The following is a 14200-nucleotide window of genomic DNA, read 5'->3' as shown; positions in this document are numbered from 1 at the left end:
TGATGATACTGAGCATATAAAGCAGGCACATAAACATTATCTAAGGGTTATGAAAGTACTGCATGTCATCCAAAAGTCTCAAAGGCATGTATTGAAAGTATTCTACAAAATCAGAACCTTAATTTCTAATTTCTGTCAGTGTATTTCAGTATCTTGTTCTAACTCTATATTCCCTTCTGCAAACAGAAAGTATTAGAAAAGCCCAACAACTACTTAGAGATTTGATTACAGCTAAAAAGAATAAAAAAGAAAAAAAAAGAATAAAAAAATAAGTTTCATTTGAATTCACATTTGCACATACAAGAAAAAAAGGAAAACAAATTTCTCCAGCATTTGTGCACAAGCTCTACCAACCTAAAGCTCTTTTATTACTAAATATATTTATACAAACATCAGATGAATACTGTAATAAATTTTCACAAAAAGACTTCTAAGCTTCTCCCCTCAAAAACATTCATCCAAGTATATCAACTGGATTCTCTTTTTCCCTTTAAGATTAAAATGTTTGCAGTTAAATTCTACCTCAAATAGCAAACCAAACCACCTAATTATGATGTGAAAAACTTTCAGCATTCCTCACACCCCCTTTTTTTTGTTATTCCATCCATGTAATGTCCCTTGTCTCAAACCAAACAGTAGACACATTCATACAGTCTTCATGTACTTTCACAACAAATCAATGCACTCATATAATATGACACAGTAATCCTTACCTTAAAAGTCACTGTTGCCTTTGTACAGTAGAATCCAATTGAGATAATAGGATCCTTGAGGGACTGAGACTTCTGCTGATGGAGCGTTGTTCCATCATCGATTCCACCAGAATTGTTCTCTTCATCATCATAACTCACAATGGCAGGAACAAAAGACCAGGCCCAAGAAACCCATCCTTGTTGCTGGTCATCATCTTGATGCAGATAAGGATCTTGATTGATATACTGTGTAGGATACTGCATCACCGAGCCTGTTTCATCTTCTGTACCTTTTAAAACAAGAGCTAAGTCAAATTTCAAATCAACCATGCTTTAAAGTTCATTTATTATGCTCAAAAGTATAGCATGCAAAATTTATCTAGGACAAGATTCCATGTACCGTTCACTGATATTTGGTGTTCAGTGGTAGAACATTTAGAAATTAAAAATTTCTACTTAAGCTTCCAAATGCTTGTTTACTTCACTAATATTTTTCCTCTTTGCAATAATTTTTTGCAATGACACCAGAATTTGTCTTCTGTACCACACACTTTCAAGAATTTGTCCATTAAGGCCCTTCTGAAGTTGCAAATTAAATCCTACTAAATAATGATGTATTACCATATTTTAGTTTTCAATTTTAAAATGAAATAGTAAAGGACTTTAATTGAAAAAGCCATGTCAAGGAAAGTGTAGATACAGCACAGCTCCAAAAATAAGGTTGAAAACCTCCTCTAAGTCAGCTGTTCCAGTAGTGGAAGATGCAGGTTTATCTGCATTCTGCAAAAAGCACAAGTATAGCACCTATAAATCAATAAGCCAAATATCTGTTTTCTGTAAAAAAATATTAAAGGTAGCATACACGACAATACAGGGATTTCTCCCAAGATTCATGATCCGAATGGGTAACACTGTGCACAGCACAGTTAATTCAGGCTATTTGGTTTCATCATCATTCTTATGGGACTCCAGAGAGGTATTAACTACTTCAGAGTTACCATACGGAGTGAATGATGTAGTACTGTTCCCTCAGGGAAATAACATTGGACACAGTATTAAATAGAACGGAGATAGACATATTCCATTCTTATTTCCTCATTTTTAACTCAGAGGACTCACTCCTACAAGCTTCAGAGCTTTTAGTCTTCAAATTAGAGTAAGGATCAACAGGTACCCAAATTATTTGGACAGTGGGAGGACAGGAGAAATAAAGACTATCACAAGAATCCTCTGCAAATGCTTGGAGGCATCTCAGAGGGGTGAAGGAAGCTTCCTTACTCCTCTCCTTAAAAATATTTTCAGGTATCAGATCTAAATCTAAACATAAATCTTGAACTATAGGAAATACAGGAAGGGTACACAAAGTCTTGGAAATGGCCAAGAGCCAGGGCTGTAAGTATATAATTATACGTTTTATAATATATATTTGGTCTGTGCAGTCATATCACATCGTATAGTCCTATTAAGTCATCATTTAGATCATCTCTTGCTGCAGTATGTGTACAACAGTAAAAAGACGCCAAATACAAGTTTGTTTTTATAATATATCGTAATATTTTAGAAGCCATTCAATAAGACAGAACAGCAGATAGACTAAAATAGTTGTATCTATATAACATGAGACAGAAGATGTAAGAGGAGGACACACCTAGCTTCTATCACGAACTTACAATTACCACAATTGTTATGCAATCAGTCAAAATGCAGACAAACACACTGAGAAAGCAACCCACAACATCCTCTAAACACCTCAAAGCATAATTATAATCTGTATTCCTTTATGACATATAATGCATGAAGAAGTATATGCAAATAAAGTCTCCATGGTTTTAATTAACTATGCTAACTACTACATCAACTGCAAATATATACAACTGAAATATAATGACAAAAACCCTACGTTAATTCGAGGTTAATGGTGCACAGTAATATCTTTGTCCTATTTAATAATAAATTGGTAAAACTGAAATGTCAGGAAGCTTTCAGCTGAAGAGTTGAGCTACAGCCCTAAACCACCAGTTTTGCCTTTCACAAGCAGGCCTTGAACGCAAGAATCCTCAGGCTACCCTACGCTGCGATGCTGCATCACCACCTGCTTTCAAGCAAGAGAAGCCTCCAGAAAGAGCATCAAAGCAAAAACACCACGAGACAGATGGAGAGAAAGGAGGAATAAATCAAACCAGCACAAAATATTTGTTAATAATTTGTTAATTTGTAAAAAGAATAAAAAATAAAGCCAAGGCTTGTAATAGAGAGAGATGAGATGACAAAATGAGTGGTATATTCAGATAATTTGAGCTCTCTTCGAGTTCCTTGCAGATTTTTTTATTTTTTTTTTTTATAACTCTGTAAGAAACAGTAAATTGTGCAAAGCCTAACAACAAAAGGAATAGAACATAAATCAGAAAAAATCTCATCCTTGCAGACTTTATACTAGTCTTATAACTCTATTATACAATGTTAGCAGAACACAACATTTTGCCAATTTTTTTCTAATGCTTCTCAATCAGCACTGCAATTCATAGGCCACCTAAGCATTCCTAATTTTTCTACAATATACAAATTATTTGAGTAAGACGCCTCAAGTATACTTTGAGGGCCTGAAGTACTAAAGAAGGTGTCCTGGTTTTGGATGGGATGTAGTTAACTGACTTCACAGAGGCTTGTATAATGCTAGTTTTTGGATTTCTGATGAAAATAGTGGTGGGAACACTCCCATGTTACAGTTGTTGCAAGGTCTTTTGAGCTTCTCCTGGCAGGTAGGCTGGAACAGCTGATCCAAATGGACCAAAGAGAGAATCCATATCATGCTCAGCCATAAAAGCTGGTAGGAGGAGGAAGAGGGGATGTTCCAAGTGATGGTGTTTGTCTTCCCAAGAAACTGTTACACGGGATGAACCTTGCTCTCCTGGACATGGCTTAACATCTGCCTGCTGATGGAAGTAGCAAATGAATTCCTGGTTTTGCTTTGCTTGTAAGCATGGCTTTTGCTTTACCTCTTCATCTCACACTTTTACAATTTATTTTTTTTCTCCCACATCCCACCTGGGGAGAGAGAGGGAGCTGCTGTGTGGTGCTGAGCTGCTGCCTGCCACGGTTAAGCCACAACAGAAGGCAAAGGTCTGGAAGTTCAAAAGACCCCATTCCCTTAATGGCCACCTTTTAGGAAAACCTATCATACTGAGAAACAAGACAATTGGGATAAAAATAATTACTCATGGGTGTTTAGACCTCTACATGCTACACTTTCAAACCCTAACCCTACACAATAATTGAATTTCAGTCTTAAGCTCTTCCTTCAGCTTCTTCTTCCCTGTATTTTACTTATTTTTATGGAAATTACTTTTTTTTTTTTATGGAAATTCTGCTGCACTACTGAAATGGGATGATTATTCTGCATCTTCTCTAAGTGATACCCACACCCTACAACGCCGAAGGAACTTTTACAATCTCTATTTTGACTATTTATCTCAGCATTAAGAAATTTCTTTGTCTTAATGTATACTGCAAGGGAATAAAGAATAGTGCAAAGAAGTATTCAGTCATCAAGAGAGAAAACCTACAGGAACTCTTCCACAACCACAAGGCCAGAAGCATGCTGGAACATCATGCTTTACACCACTTGTCAAGTTTCTGTCTCTACCCTTGCTCACTACCATAGCTAAAATCACAGTGGAAGAACTTTGCTTCATAGTTTATGGCCGCGATTCCAGTTAAGAAATACATTTTATATAAATTAAATACTGTACAGCATGGCTGCATCTGTTTCCATGTTCAGATGGAGTTTGATCTTTGGAAATTCACTTTTAAACGGTTGGAGATACTTAAGGCATCTCTGACTAAGGTTCTGGAAACCAGCATCTCCCATCCAAAATCTGGAACTAACTGAGCAGAAAATTACTCTTTGTACTTCTTTGTTTTTCTGCCTGTATTAGCTTTCAGCCAGGTAAGGTCCCTGATCCAGCTCTGCCTGTGGCTACAAAAATACAGGTGCTGGCACAGGAGGAAGAGGGAGGGAATGCATCACCATCCCTTCTGGCAATAACATCCATTTTCAGCTGGTTGAATCAACCATGAAATGCACGAATTAAAGTTAATAAGGACTTCAAGAACACAGCTGTAGATGTTCATTCTTGTATCATTAAATAATGTAGATATTAAAATTAATTTCCTCGCCCATGTTCTACCTGCTATAAACTAAAGAAGCCATGATGAACTCACTGCTAGGATGATCATTAGTTATGAATACAAAACTTCTGGAACTAATTGTGTTAAGAATAGAAAAACGGGTTTGTGGTGGAGTTCTCGTGACAGCAGCATTGGTGCTGACTTAGAGAACACAACAAACCTTAAATTTGTCCCTGCAGCATGAATTGTCCTGTCCTTGGGGAATCTCAAATAGAGTAGCATACATGCTTGCAGAGTAACAAGCATTTTCTGTACCATTTTCCTTGGCATATGTTTATTATATAAAGAACACAGAAATGACTAATGTACAGAAAAAAAAAGTTCAATGTTCATAAAAGTTGCCCCTAGTATGTTTATACAGCTATTCACTGGCTGTGTTGCCAAACTAAATTTTATTCAAAAGAAGATACATGTTATGGATCTACACCACAGAAAGACAATAAATTGACTCCCACAAGATAACTTGTAATACTCGCTGTGCTAATAAGCTTAACATGTTGATGTTTAACGAGTTTTATTTCACACTACATATTAAAAAAATAATGTCTTGTGTCCTATTGTACATGGAGTACACTAGCCCAGCAGTATGGACTAAGGAGCTGACATACAACTAGAAGTGGTTTAATACCAGCAGAAATTAAAATCCTATGTACCCAATTCTAATCTGAAAGGTATTCTGCATCTCCATGTAAAAGCAAACTGCACCCAGCCCCAACACCTTCTAGTTGAAAATCTGATGCCATCATAGCTGTACCAATATTACAAAGCCACAGATTCAAGGGACAGTACTTTTACAGAGATACCACTTTCTTTTTTTGTACACAACAACCTGCTGCAGTGATTCAGGTAGTCAGGAATCAGAATGGCAAAACAGTAAGCCAAAAGTTTCTTGTTATTCCTGCAGCCAGGATATCATCTTCCTTAAACTGAAACCTCTGACTCCCACTTGACCACAACAAGCTCCTACCTTAGAGATTAACATAAATCAAGGGGAAAAAATGTAATCCCCTTCTACTGCTCAGTTACAGAGTCCACTGTGTATGGACTGTTACTGCAACGTATGAAAGCTTCAGGTTCAACTCTAGAAAACCCACTTTTTCAAGGTGTGTACCTTCATCTCTTAAACTTCCCCAAGCTTCTCCATGTCCAGCTGTCTTATTGTAAATTGAAACTACATGAGTGTAGGATGAATGGACAAGCAAAGGTGGAAGGAGGGAGAGCACGAATCTCCTTAACTGGAGTTTTCATAACAAATTTGGAAAGAGGTGCCACAACAATTCTGAAGTGCTGAAACACCACCACGAATCGCTCTACAGCGCTCCCTGTGATTGCACTTGGGGTTCCTAATCAGTTATTTAAAAATTGCCATCATTTAAATAATATCCTAACCTCAATAAGATCATGAGCAGATGTGTAACAGTTAGTTAAGGGTGAGCTACAGAACAAGTGATAGTAATTCCCAAACACCAGCAGCAGGGCAAGACATAGAAGATCGTTCTATTTTAATGACAAAGAAGATAAAACAACTTGAAATGCCACAATAAAAGGGAAAGGGCCTCTGGTTTGAAGTATAAATTACAAAACAACAAAGCTCAAAATGGTATGTTAAACGTAGATCTCCAACAGATAGAAGAAGGTGCTACTGGTCTCTCCTTGCCAAGCTGAATGCCAAACTGTAAAGTGTTTTTGTTTCATACCCTGCACACAAGCTCAAACAGAACAATTCAAAGTACACTTTATTCACTGAAAGCATTAAGAAAATGATTATATTCAGCATTTATATTAAACCAGTTTTAAAATCAGCAGCAATGAAAATGAAATCTGGTATTTAAGCTTTTATGCAAAAAGTAAAAACAAAAGGTATACGTGCGACTGATGCCAGTGCCTTTCAAGAATATAAATAGATTTCTGAGTTTCTACTCAAAAAGGAGTATTAATTTTTCTTGAAAAACATTAAAATTGAAAGACAATATAAAATAGATTTTTAAAATTCAGAGAAATCTAATTCTCCACCAAAAAATGTTATAGTTCCTAAACAATTAAAATATTTAACATAAATTATATTTCTCTAATTTAAACCTGAAATTATAAAATGCCTAATTTTTACTTTTTTTTTTTGTTACTCGTTTTAACTGCTTCTCATTTAACTGATGTTGGCAGATGCAAGCAATTCTGTGTGCCTGAACGCGTACTCCAAACTAATGAAACCTGTTCATCTCCGTACAACGAACCTGATACCCATCCTCAGCATATGGGATCTCAGCAACCGCTTACAATGCACTACCACAGAAGCCTACAACGAAGTTATTCACTGGCTGCTAGACAGCTGCACAATGCGCTGATCCCACAAACTGCTATCTAGCTACGTTGCATCTTTACAGCCTGTTGAAATATGAATTTCAAGTAAACCTCCCAAGGAAGGTAGGTGATCGAAGTGTATAGACAAGGAAGACGCTCCAGTAACAGAGCTAGACTAGAGGAAAAGAAATGACTGTTGGCTTTCCTTCATGACACACAGAAAAACAAGGAGCCCAAACAGCATAGCGTATCCCAGTCTTTTGGGAAAATAATACATGCATCTCTGTCTCAGATCCAAAACAGAAAACACACAGAAAGTGCAGCAACAAGAGAAATAACAGGTAAGTGTAACTTGGCACACACAACCTTTTATCTTGATATCAACTCTGCCAAACTGGCAACCATTTTCTCCACTGTTTACAGATAACTCTCATCTACCCAAACTCTTCAATGCAGTGCCCAACTGTATTTCCTCAGTCAAATACAGATAAATAAATCTAATTCAACTCTCCCATTTTTATCCTAGTGCCATATTGCAGAGTCAAGCCCTTCTCCAACAAGTAATGCTCACCTCTAATTTCTTGCTATCACAGATTATTTGCAGCTGGTGCTGGACAACCTGCTCTGGGTGTCCCTGTTTGAGCAAAAATGACCTCCAGAGTCATCCAGACTCAGCCATTCTGTGATTTCTTTGTTCAACAAGTGCCAAACCTCCTCTGCTTGAGCTTTTCCTACTGCTCAAACCTCTCAGCATCATACTTTTTAAATAAAGTTACAGTATTTCAGCCTTAGATCATCAACCTCAGCAATCCCATCCAACTAAATTCCATTTTTCTGATGCATCCTAGCTTCCTGTCCTCTTTCATGCCAAAATCATTTTCATTTCTATTTACATTAGTCCTTCTCCCCTACAAACCAAAAGCCTATTTTCAAGCCCCAGCCCCCCACAGCTACCCCTGCCACACTCTTGTCCAAATCCTTCTAACTTTTGTATCTTTATACATTGAAATACATCAATTTCCTTCTTCTACCAAGACATCCAAGATCACAATGCAGACAACTCTCAAATCCTCAAAGCAAAGGCCCTGGAAGATGGTTCATCATGCATGCAGTATTAAGTGAATCCCCCTACGGTACCAAAGCCAGTTTCCACATGTATTTCTGCCCCACTATTTTTACCTATGTATTTTGAATGCTTTCAGTGTTAACAGAATTTAAGTAGATTTTCCTCAGAGGCAGCCTATGTTTTGAACATACATTTTGCTAACCCTACTATCAAATTTCAGGATCCTATTCTTACATTTGGGTGCACAAGAACACTTCAAATTGCTGCTGGAATACCCTTAAATATGCATAGTTGAAGAATTCAGTTGACAAAATACAGGAAGCTCTATTCAAAAGACGAAGATGTAGATAAATTCTTTAAACTGAAATGGTTAGGGCTGCTTCCTAATAATTACTGGGATGAACCAACCTTCAGAACACTTTCAAAGAGTTATAAAAACATAACCTATAAAGTAGGTTAAGTACATTATTAAACTGTAAAGAATTCAGGCACAATTCCAGTGTAATTAGTCTTGGATTTCATAACATGGTACTTCTGAAAAAAAGTGTGGCTAATGTAGCTCAGTAGATAAATTGCAAGTCATTTGTTATTTTTCTTAATTCCTTTTTTTCTCTCTGAAAATAGTAGCATATTTGACGTTCAGAAAAGTTCAAATCTGTGGTTGGAAACTATGATAGCAAATGCATCATGAAGTGTTCAAGAAGAAGAAAGTTGTTTTTTTTTCTTACCAGTCACAGATATAAAATGAAGTCTAAGAAGAAGAAAAACAGGTAACTCACAAACTGATGGTACAGATAACATGGTAATGTCTATTTGACACTCGTTTACTGCACTGAATGAGAGTAAAAAAAAATCATCAGGTATCTAAAAATTTTGTTTGTGTGTGTACATAGTACACATGCACATGTATGCCTACAAATGTATATTGAACTCCATGCAGAAAACAAGCATAAATAGCATAAAGAAAAACAGTTGCTAACAGTTTTAGGCTATGTGCAGCAAACTACTTTGCAGTACAGATAGAAATGGACTTCCAGAACAGTTTCTACAGCTCTGGCTTGGCAACACAACAATTGCCATCTGTTTTGTGTTCGGAAGGGATAATTCTGTCAAAAATACATGATCACATAATTAAGTGGAATATTAGTGGAATAGTGTTTGAGCACAGCATAGCTGAACAAAGATTGCATAGGAAATTACAGATTTCCTACTTGGTAGTTCTTGTCATTGCAACCATAGTTTAATTTCTGACCCTTCTGACAACAACTGCGTACATCAGTAAGAAATTACACATTATTCCTTTTTTAGATAGCTATTTTATGAAAATCTAAGAACATCACATTCACAGTTGTTCAGAAAAACCACATAAGATTTACAGTCAGCAACTGCAATTTAACCTTCCTGAGGACATACGTTCGAAAGGAAGATGACAAGAGACACTTTGTCAAATAATTTACTCATATTTGGACATAACCATCTTGAGTTCCATTCCAGATGCAGAAAACACCAAGTGTTTGTAGGCAGATGCCTTTTGTTTTAACCTCAATTTTCTCTTAAGCTGTATTTCTGTTTTACCATCCATCTCACACCCTAACCAAAACCTCTGTCTCTCCTACCCACCTGCATCCTCTTCCATACACACGTGTTCTGTCCAATCTTCTCATTACCCAGCTAATCTCTCTCTCCAGTCCTTGGATCTTTTCATCTAAAACCCACTGCCTACCAATCCCAGCTGTTCTCATATTGATTCATAGGATTTCTCTATATCACTTCTCCTACACTCAAATGGTCCTACTCACCAAGGTGGCTGAACTTTGATGGGAATGAAAGAAAAACACCCATGGTACAGATCCGACCCTCTGTCTGAAAGCAAGGGTAATGCAACACCACAGAGAACAGCTCTTCGCCCTTTCTCTGCCAACCTTACAATTAAAACATTGGGTAGATGCAAGGAGTTCTTAAAATGTACACTGAGGGTTCTTCTAGAAACCATACTTTTTAAAGTCTCAGGAAAAAATTAATTCAATATTTTCAGAATGTTAATAATTAAGTACTTCTAATCACATGGTGTAACAGACTCCATATTTCTTGTAAGGCAAATAGTTTCTAGTACAGAAAACTATTTGATCTTTAAAGAAAACACAGGAGAACTATTTACAGACATCATATTTATTTGCTTAATTCCACATAGTGGCGGCATGACAGAATTCTACATCTGGCAGGAGAGTGAAATGGTTATCTGTGCCAACCAACATGAAATGCTATTTTTTCTGTGAAGAAAAATTCCACTACTATAATCTTTCCAATAATGTATTATTTTTCTGTAGTCAGAGAAGACAGCACCACATGATCAAAAAAAGGAAATTGAAATTATGTATTTCTTAAACAGAACAAAATCTATTAATGTTTTACACTGACGGTCTCTAACTACTCTAATACTATAAACATAACTTAATGCTGACGCATCACCTCCACATACAATGCCAAGAATTTTCCAGAAGTCATCACATAGTACTCTTGCCTCTGTGGTAAATACTGCGTCCAACTCTCCCTGACACAAATTCAACCTTGGATTGATATGCAAAACATCTCCTCAAGACACTAGCCACAAAGCAATTAAAATTCACCCCTCCTTTTTCTGAAGATCACATCACAGTAAGAAACCATGAAGTATCATGAAGAGGAAATATGTTATATAAAAAGGAGGAGACTACATGATTTACAAGTATACTGGAACTACTGAAAACATCGTGCAAAGTAACATTTTGCTGTTTAGAACAAATGCTGATATAGCTGTCCTCAATGAAAAGTTTCAAAAAAAAATAAAAATAAAAAAACACATCACTCTGAAACTGGCAGCAGCCACACCTGAACTAAAAAAAAAAAAAAAAATCGAAGTTGCCTAAGGACAGGTATCTTGTTGCACAATATAGTGATGATAAATCCACACTTCCTACATCACAACTCTGAAGATGTCTTTATTTAAGTTTAGCCTCAGTTTTGTGAGGTCCATCTAAATATTTTTCAGAACATAACATGAAAAAGATGTTCATGTATTATATACGTAACCAGCACAATGGGCTAGCTCTATCAAACTACAGACTGCCAAATTGCTTTGCAATGGCTAGGTCTTGGCTATTCGTATTTGCAAAAAGCAAAGAAAATAGCATTTTTAACATTTCTTTCAAATAAAAATTATAGTTACCTGTGATGTTTCCCAACATATCCTTCGTGTGGCAAACTGAATCTTCACCTTCCCCCTCTTTGAAGTTGCCTATTTCTCCATAATAAAGAGCAATCCCAAGCTGCATTATACGTATAAACATGGGAAGCTGCTGATCAGAGATTGAAAGTTTCAAACTTTCAACTAACGTGTGAATCTATAAAATGAAAGAAAACAAAAAAATAAATAAAAACAAAGCAGTGTCCACATTACATCCTCTTTTAAAATGACTCATTTTCTATATGCATTATAATAGAAATTATTAAGCAAAAATTAAAAGCAAAACCTGCAATACAAGGCAAAGGGCTGCAAATGATGACTGTCAAAAACTCTTCAGGTTGCCACAAGAAATTTTTATGTTAAAGTCAAATGTAAAATGTTTCACATGGTTGTGTGGTTGGGTTTTTTTGTTTGTTTTTCGGTTGTTGCTAATGAATTTTCTAAGTCATGTAAATGGTTCTGATTAAACTTTTATTTTCATGAACAATTCTTACAAATCTCTGCATTCTAAAGGAAACCTAAATATACTGATTTTCATATAAAAATTTTTCATATACAAATTCCTTCATTTTGATTCTTTCCCGCTCCCGTCAGTGTTGCAAGTGGACAAGTAATGGCAGGGGAGCAGGGGAAGCATTCATTCCAACTCAAGTGTGGCAAACCAGCGTCTCTGGATATTCCAGTTCTACACATGTCATTAAGCAGATCCCTCTAAATGAAAGAGTTTTAAAAACATTGGAATTACTAGGATGAAAATTTATCCTCGTCTCAATAATCTTTTAGTTATTTTATTTAATACTTCAAAATAGTGTTATGACTATGTGTTCGTGCTACAAAAATAAAAATTTAGACTTGATAAGAAAGTTACCTTTATTTAACATAGGAGCTCCATGAAATAAAATTGTGGTAATAATGCTATTTGCTGTAACATTAGGCACATTTGTTATCTCCAGGTCCAGTATCTACATATCAGCTCTGCCCTTAATGCCCTCCTCCTCATCTGCCTCTAAGTTCACTCATCTCAACAAAATTCATAAAACCAGCAGATAACTACTTTAAGAACTGCCCCCAGGAGCTGGACTCAATGATCCTTGTGAGTCCCTTCCAGCTTGGGATATTCTACGATGAAACAAAACTCACTAAGATGAGTTTGGCCAAAATGTTACAGTATTATAAAGGTTGTAAAAACATTCTAGTCCCTACAGCAAAACCAAAAGAGTGGAAGCCACTATGAATGTGGAAGTCCTGGAAACTTTCACTGAACACTGAAAAACAGATTTGCTTTTACCAAGTGAACAATACAGAGTACGAAAGTTTTCATTACAGAGATCTCCACGGCTCTGTAGGAAATGACTGGGTTCTGCTGGCTTTTGTGCTTAGCTGGGAAACAACCAAGCAGCATACAAGCTGCTGATGTTCCAGGAATATCACCTTCAGGTGCACTGAAGCCATGGTCATGTCATGTGCAGCACAAAGTTCAAAAGCTTTAAATGTCCTGGAATTAATCTCATTAATTAAGTAGCTAAATTTGCCGACAGTGGCTTCTTTTACTTAACTTATGTAAGAAATACAGCTATGTCAATTCAATATCCAAACATTTCAAAGACAAACTTTTTAAATTCACAGGATGCAACCTCCACACATAACAACAAATCATTAAGTTACCAAATGTGGAATTTCTTAGGGTTAACAGGTTATAGAGCTAACTGTGGCATAACTGTATAGCAGTGAAACGCTGTAAAATATTTAAGTTAAAGCATCATTACCCCTGGACCATTATACTTGGAAGCATAATAAAAAATTACTCATTCACTTAAATATTGATCTAGCATCATTAAATTATGTTTAGATTTGAGTACATTTCTGAACACCATCATTACACAGTATTTTGTTTAAACATTCAAGAAAAAAAGAGAAAAAAAGAAAAAAGATAAAGAAGAAGGTAACTAAATTATGTGTAACATAACCAAAAAAAAAATCTAAGAATGTGTATAGGAAAAAAAGGCATCAAGTTTTTTAAAAAACTGAAATGTGCCTGAAGAAAGGGCAGAGGCAATAAACAATCACCAAGTTAAGCAGAAGAGTTTAATATAAAATTGAGTCACTATTACCTCAGTGCACGCTAATATGTTTTATTTTAGTCCACTATCCACTAAAAATACTATAATAATCATTTTTATAACAGTACCATTTTAAATTATATGGAAGACTGTCATCGTTTCCACTACATGGTCTGCTGTTGGAAACTCATAATTTGGCTATAAACTTTTGCTCCACATTAAAATTTGGCCTATAGGACTTCAGCTAGGTACAACTTCTCAAAATTTACAGAACTATTTAACTAATTTTTTAATTTTTTTTTTTTTTAAATCAGTCTTTTTAACATTAAGATTTACTGTCTATATACTCTAATCATAATGTCACCACAGAACATAAAGGCCATAAACATCAAGACAAAAGACCATACTGGACTCTGCTTCCTAATTCTCAATACATTCACACTTGCTACGTATGAGACTTTGGGTTACATTTGAAACAATAACATAAGCAAAAAATCATTTCCATCATATTGCAGACACCTTACAACATACAGTACTTTTTCTTCAACAGGTTGTTGGGGACATTTATTTTTTCCTTACAATTATGATGTTTTCAATTTGTATTTTTCCTAAAGCTTTAAAAAGATTAAATAGCTTTACTTCCTTACATGCTGTAAGAGACTAATTGCATCAT

General features: G+C 35.8%; 1 protein-coding gene across 4 annotated transcripts in view; it reads right to left on the bottom strand.

Annotated features, from left to right (window-relative positions):
* The window catches only part of VPS13B (vacuolar protein sorting 13 homolog B), a 460107-nt gene that overhangs the window by 399365 nt on the left and 46542 nt on the right, over positions 1-14200 (bottom strand). For all 4 annotated transcript variants that reach the window (XM_082753129.1, XM_082753131.1, XM_082753130.1 and 1 more), the window contains exons 7-8: positions 11450-11624; positions 714-982 (exon numbers count right to left, since the gene is read on the bottom strand). In XM_082753129.1, the coding sequence (XP_082609255.1) occupies positions 714-982; positions 11450-11624 (444 nt within the window). The remainder of the gene's footprint in view (positions 1-713; positions 983-11449; positions 11625-14200) is intronic.

The sequence above is a fragment of the Aythya marila genome (genome assembly GCF_965140915.1).
Source record: "Aythya marila genome assembly, chromosome: 2".
Taxonomy (NCBI): Eukaryota; Metazoa; Chordata; class Aves; order Anseriformes; family Anatidae; genus Aythya; species Aythya marila.
The sequence above is the reverse complement of the archived record's forward strand: the minus strand, read 5'-3'. Positions and strand labels throughout refer to the sequence as shown.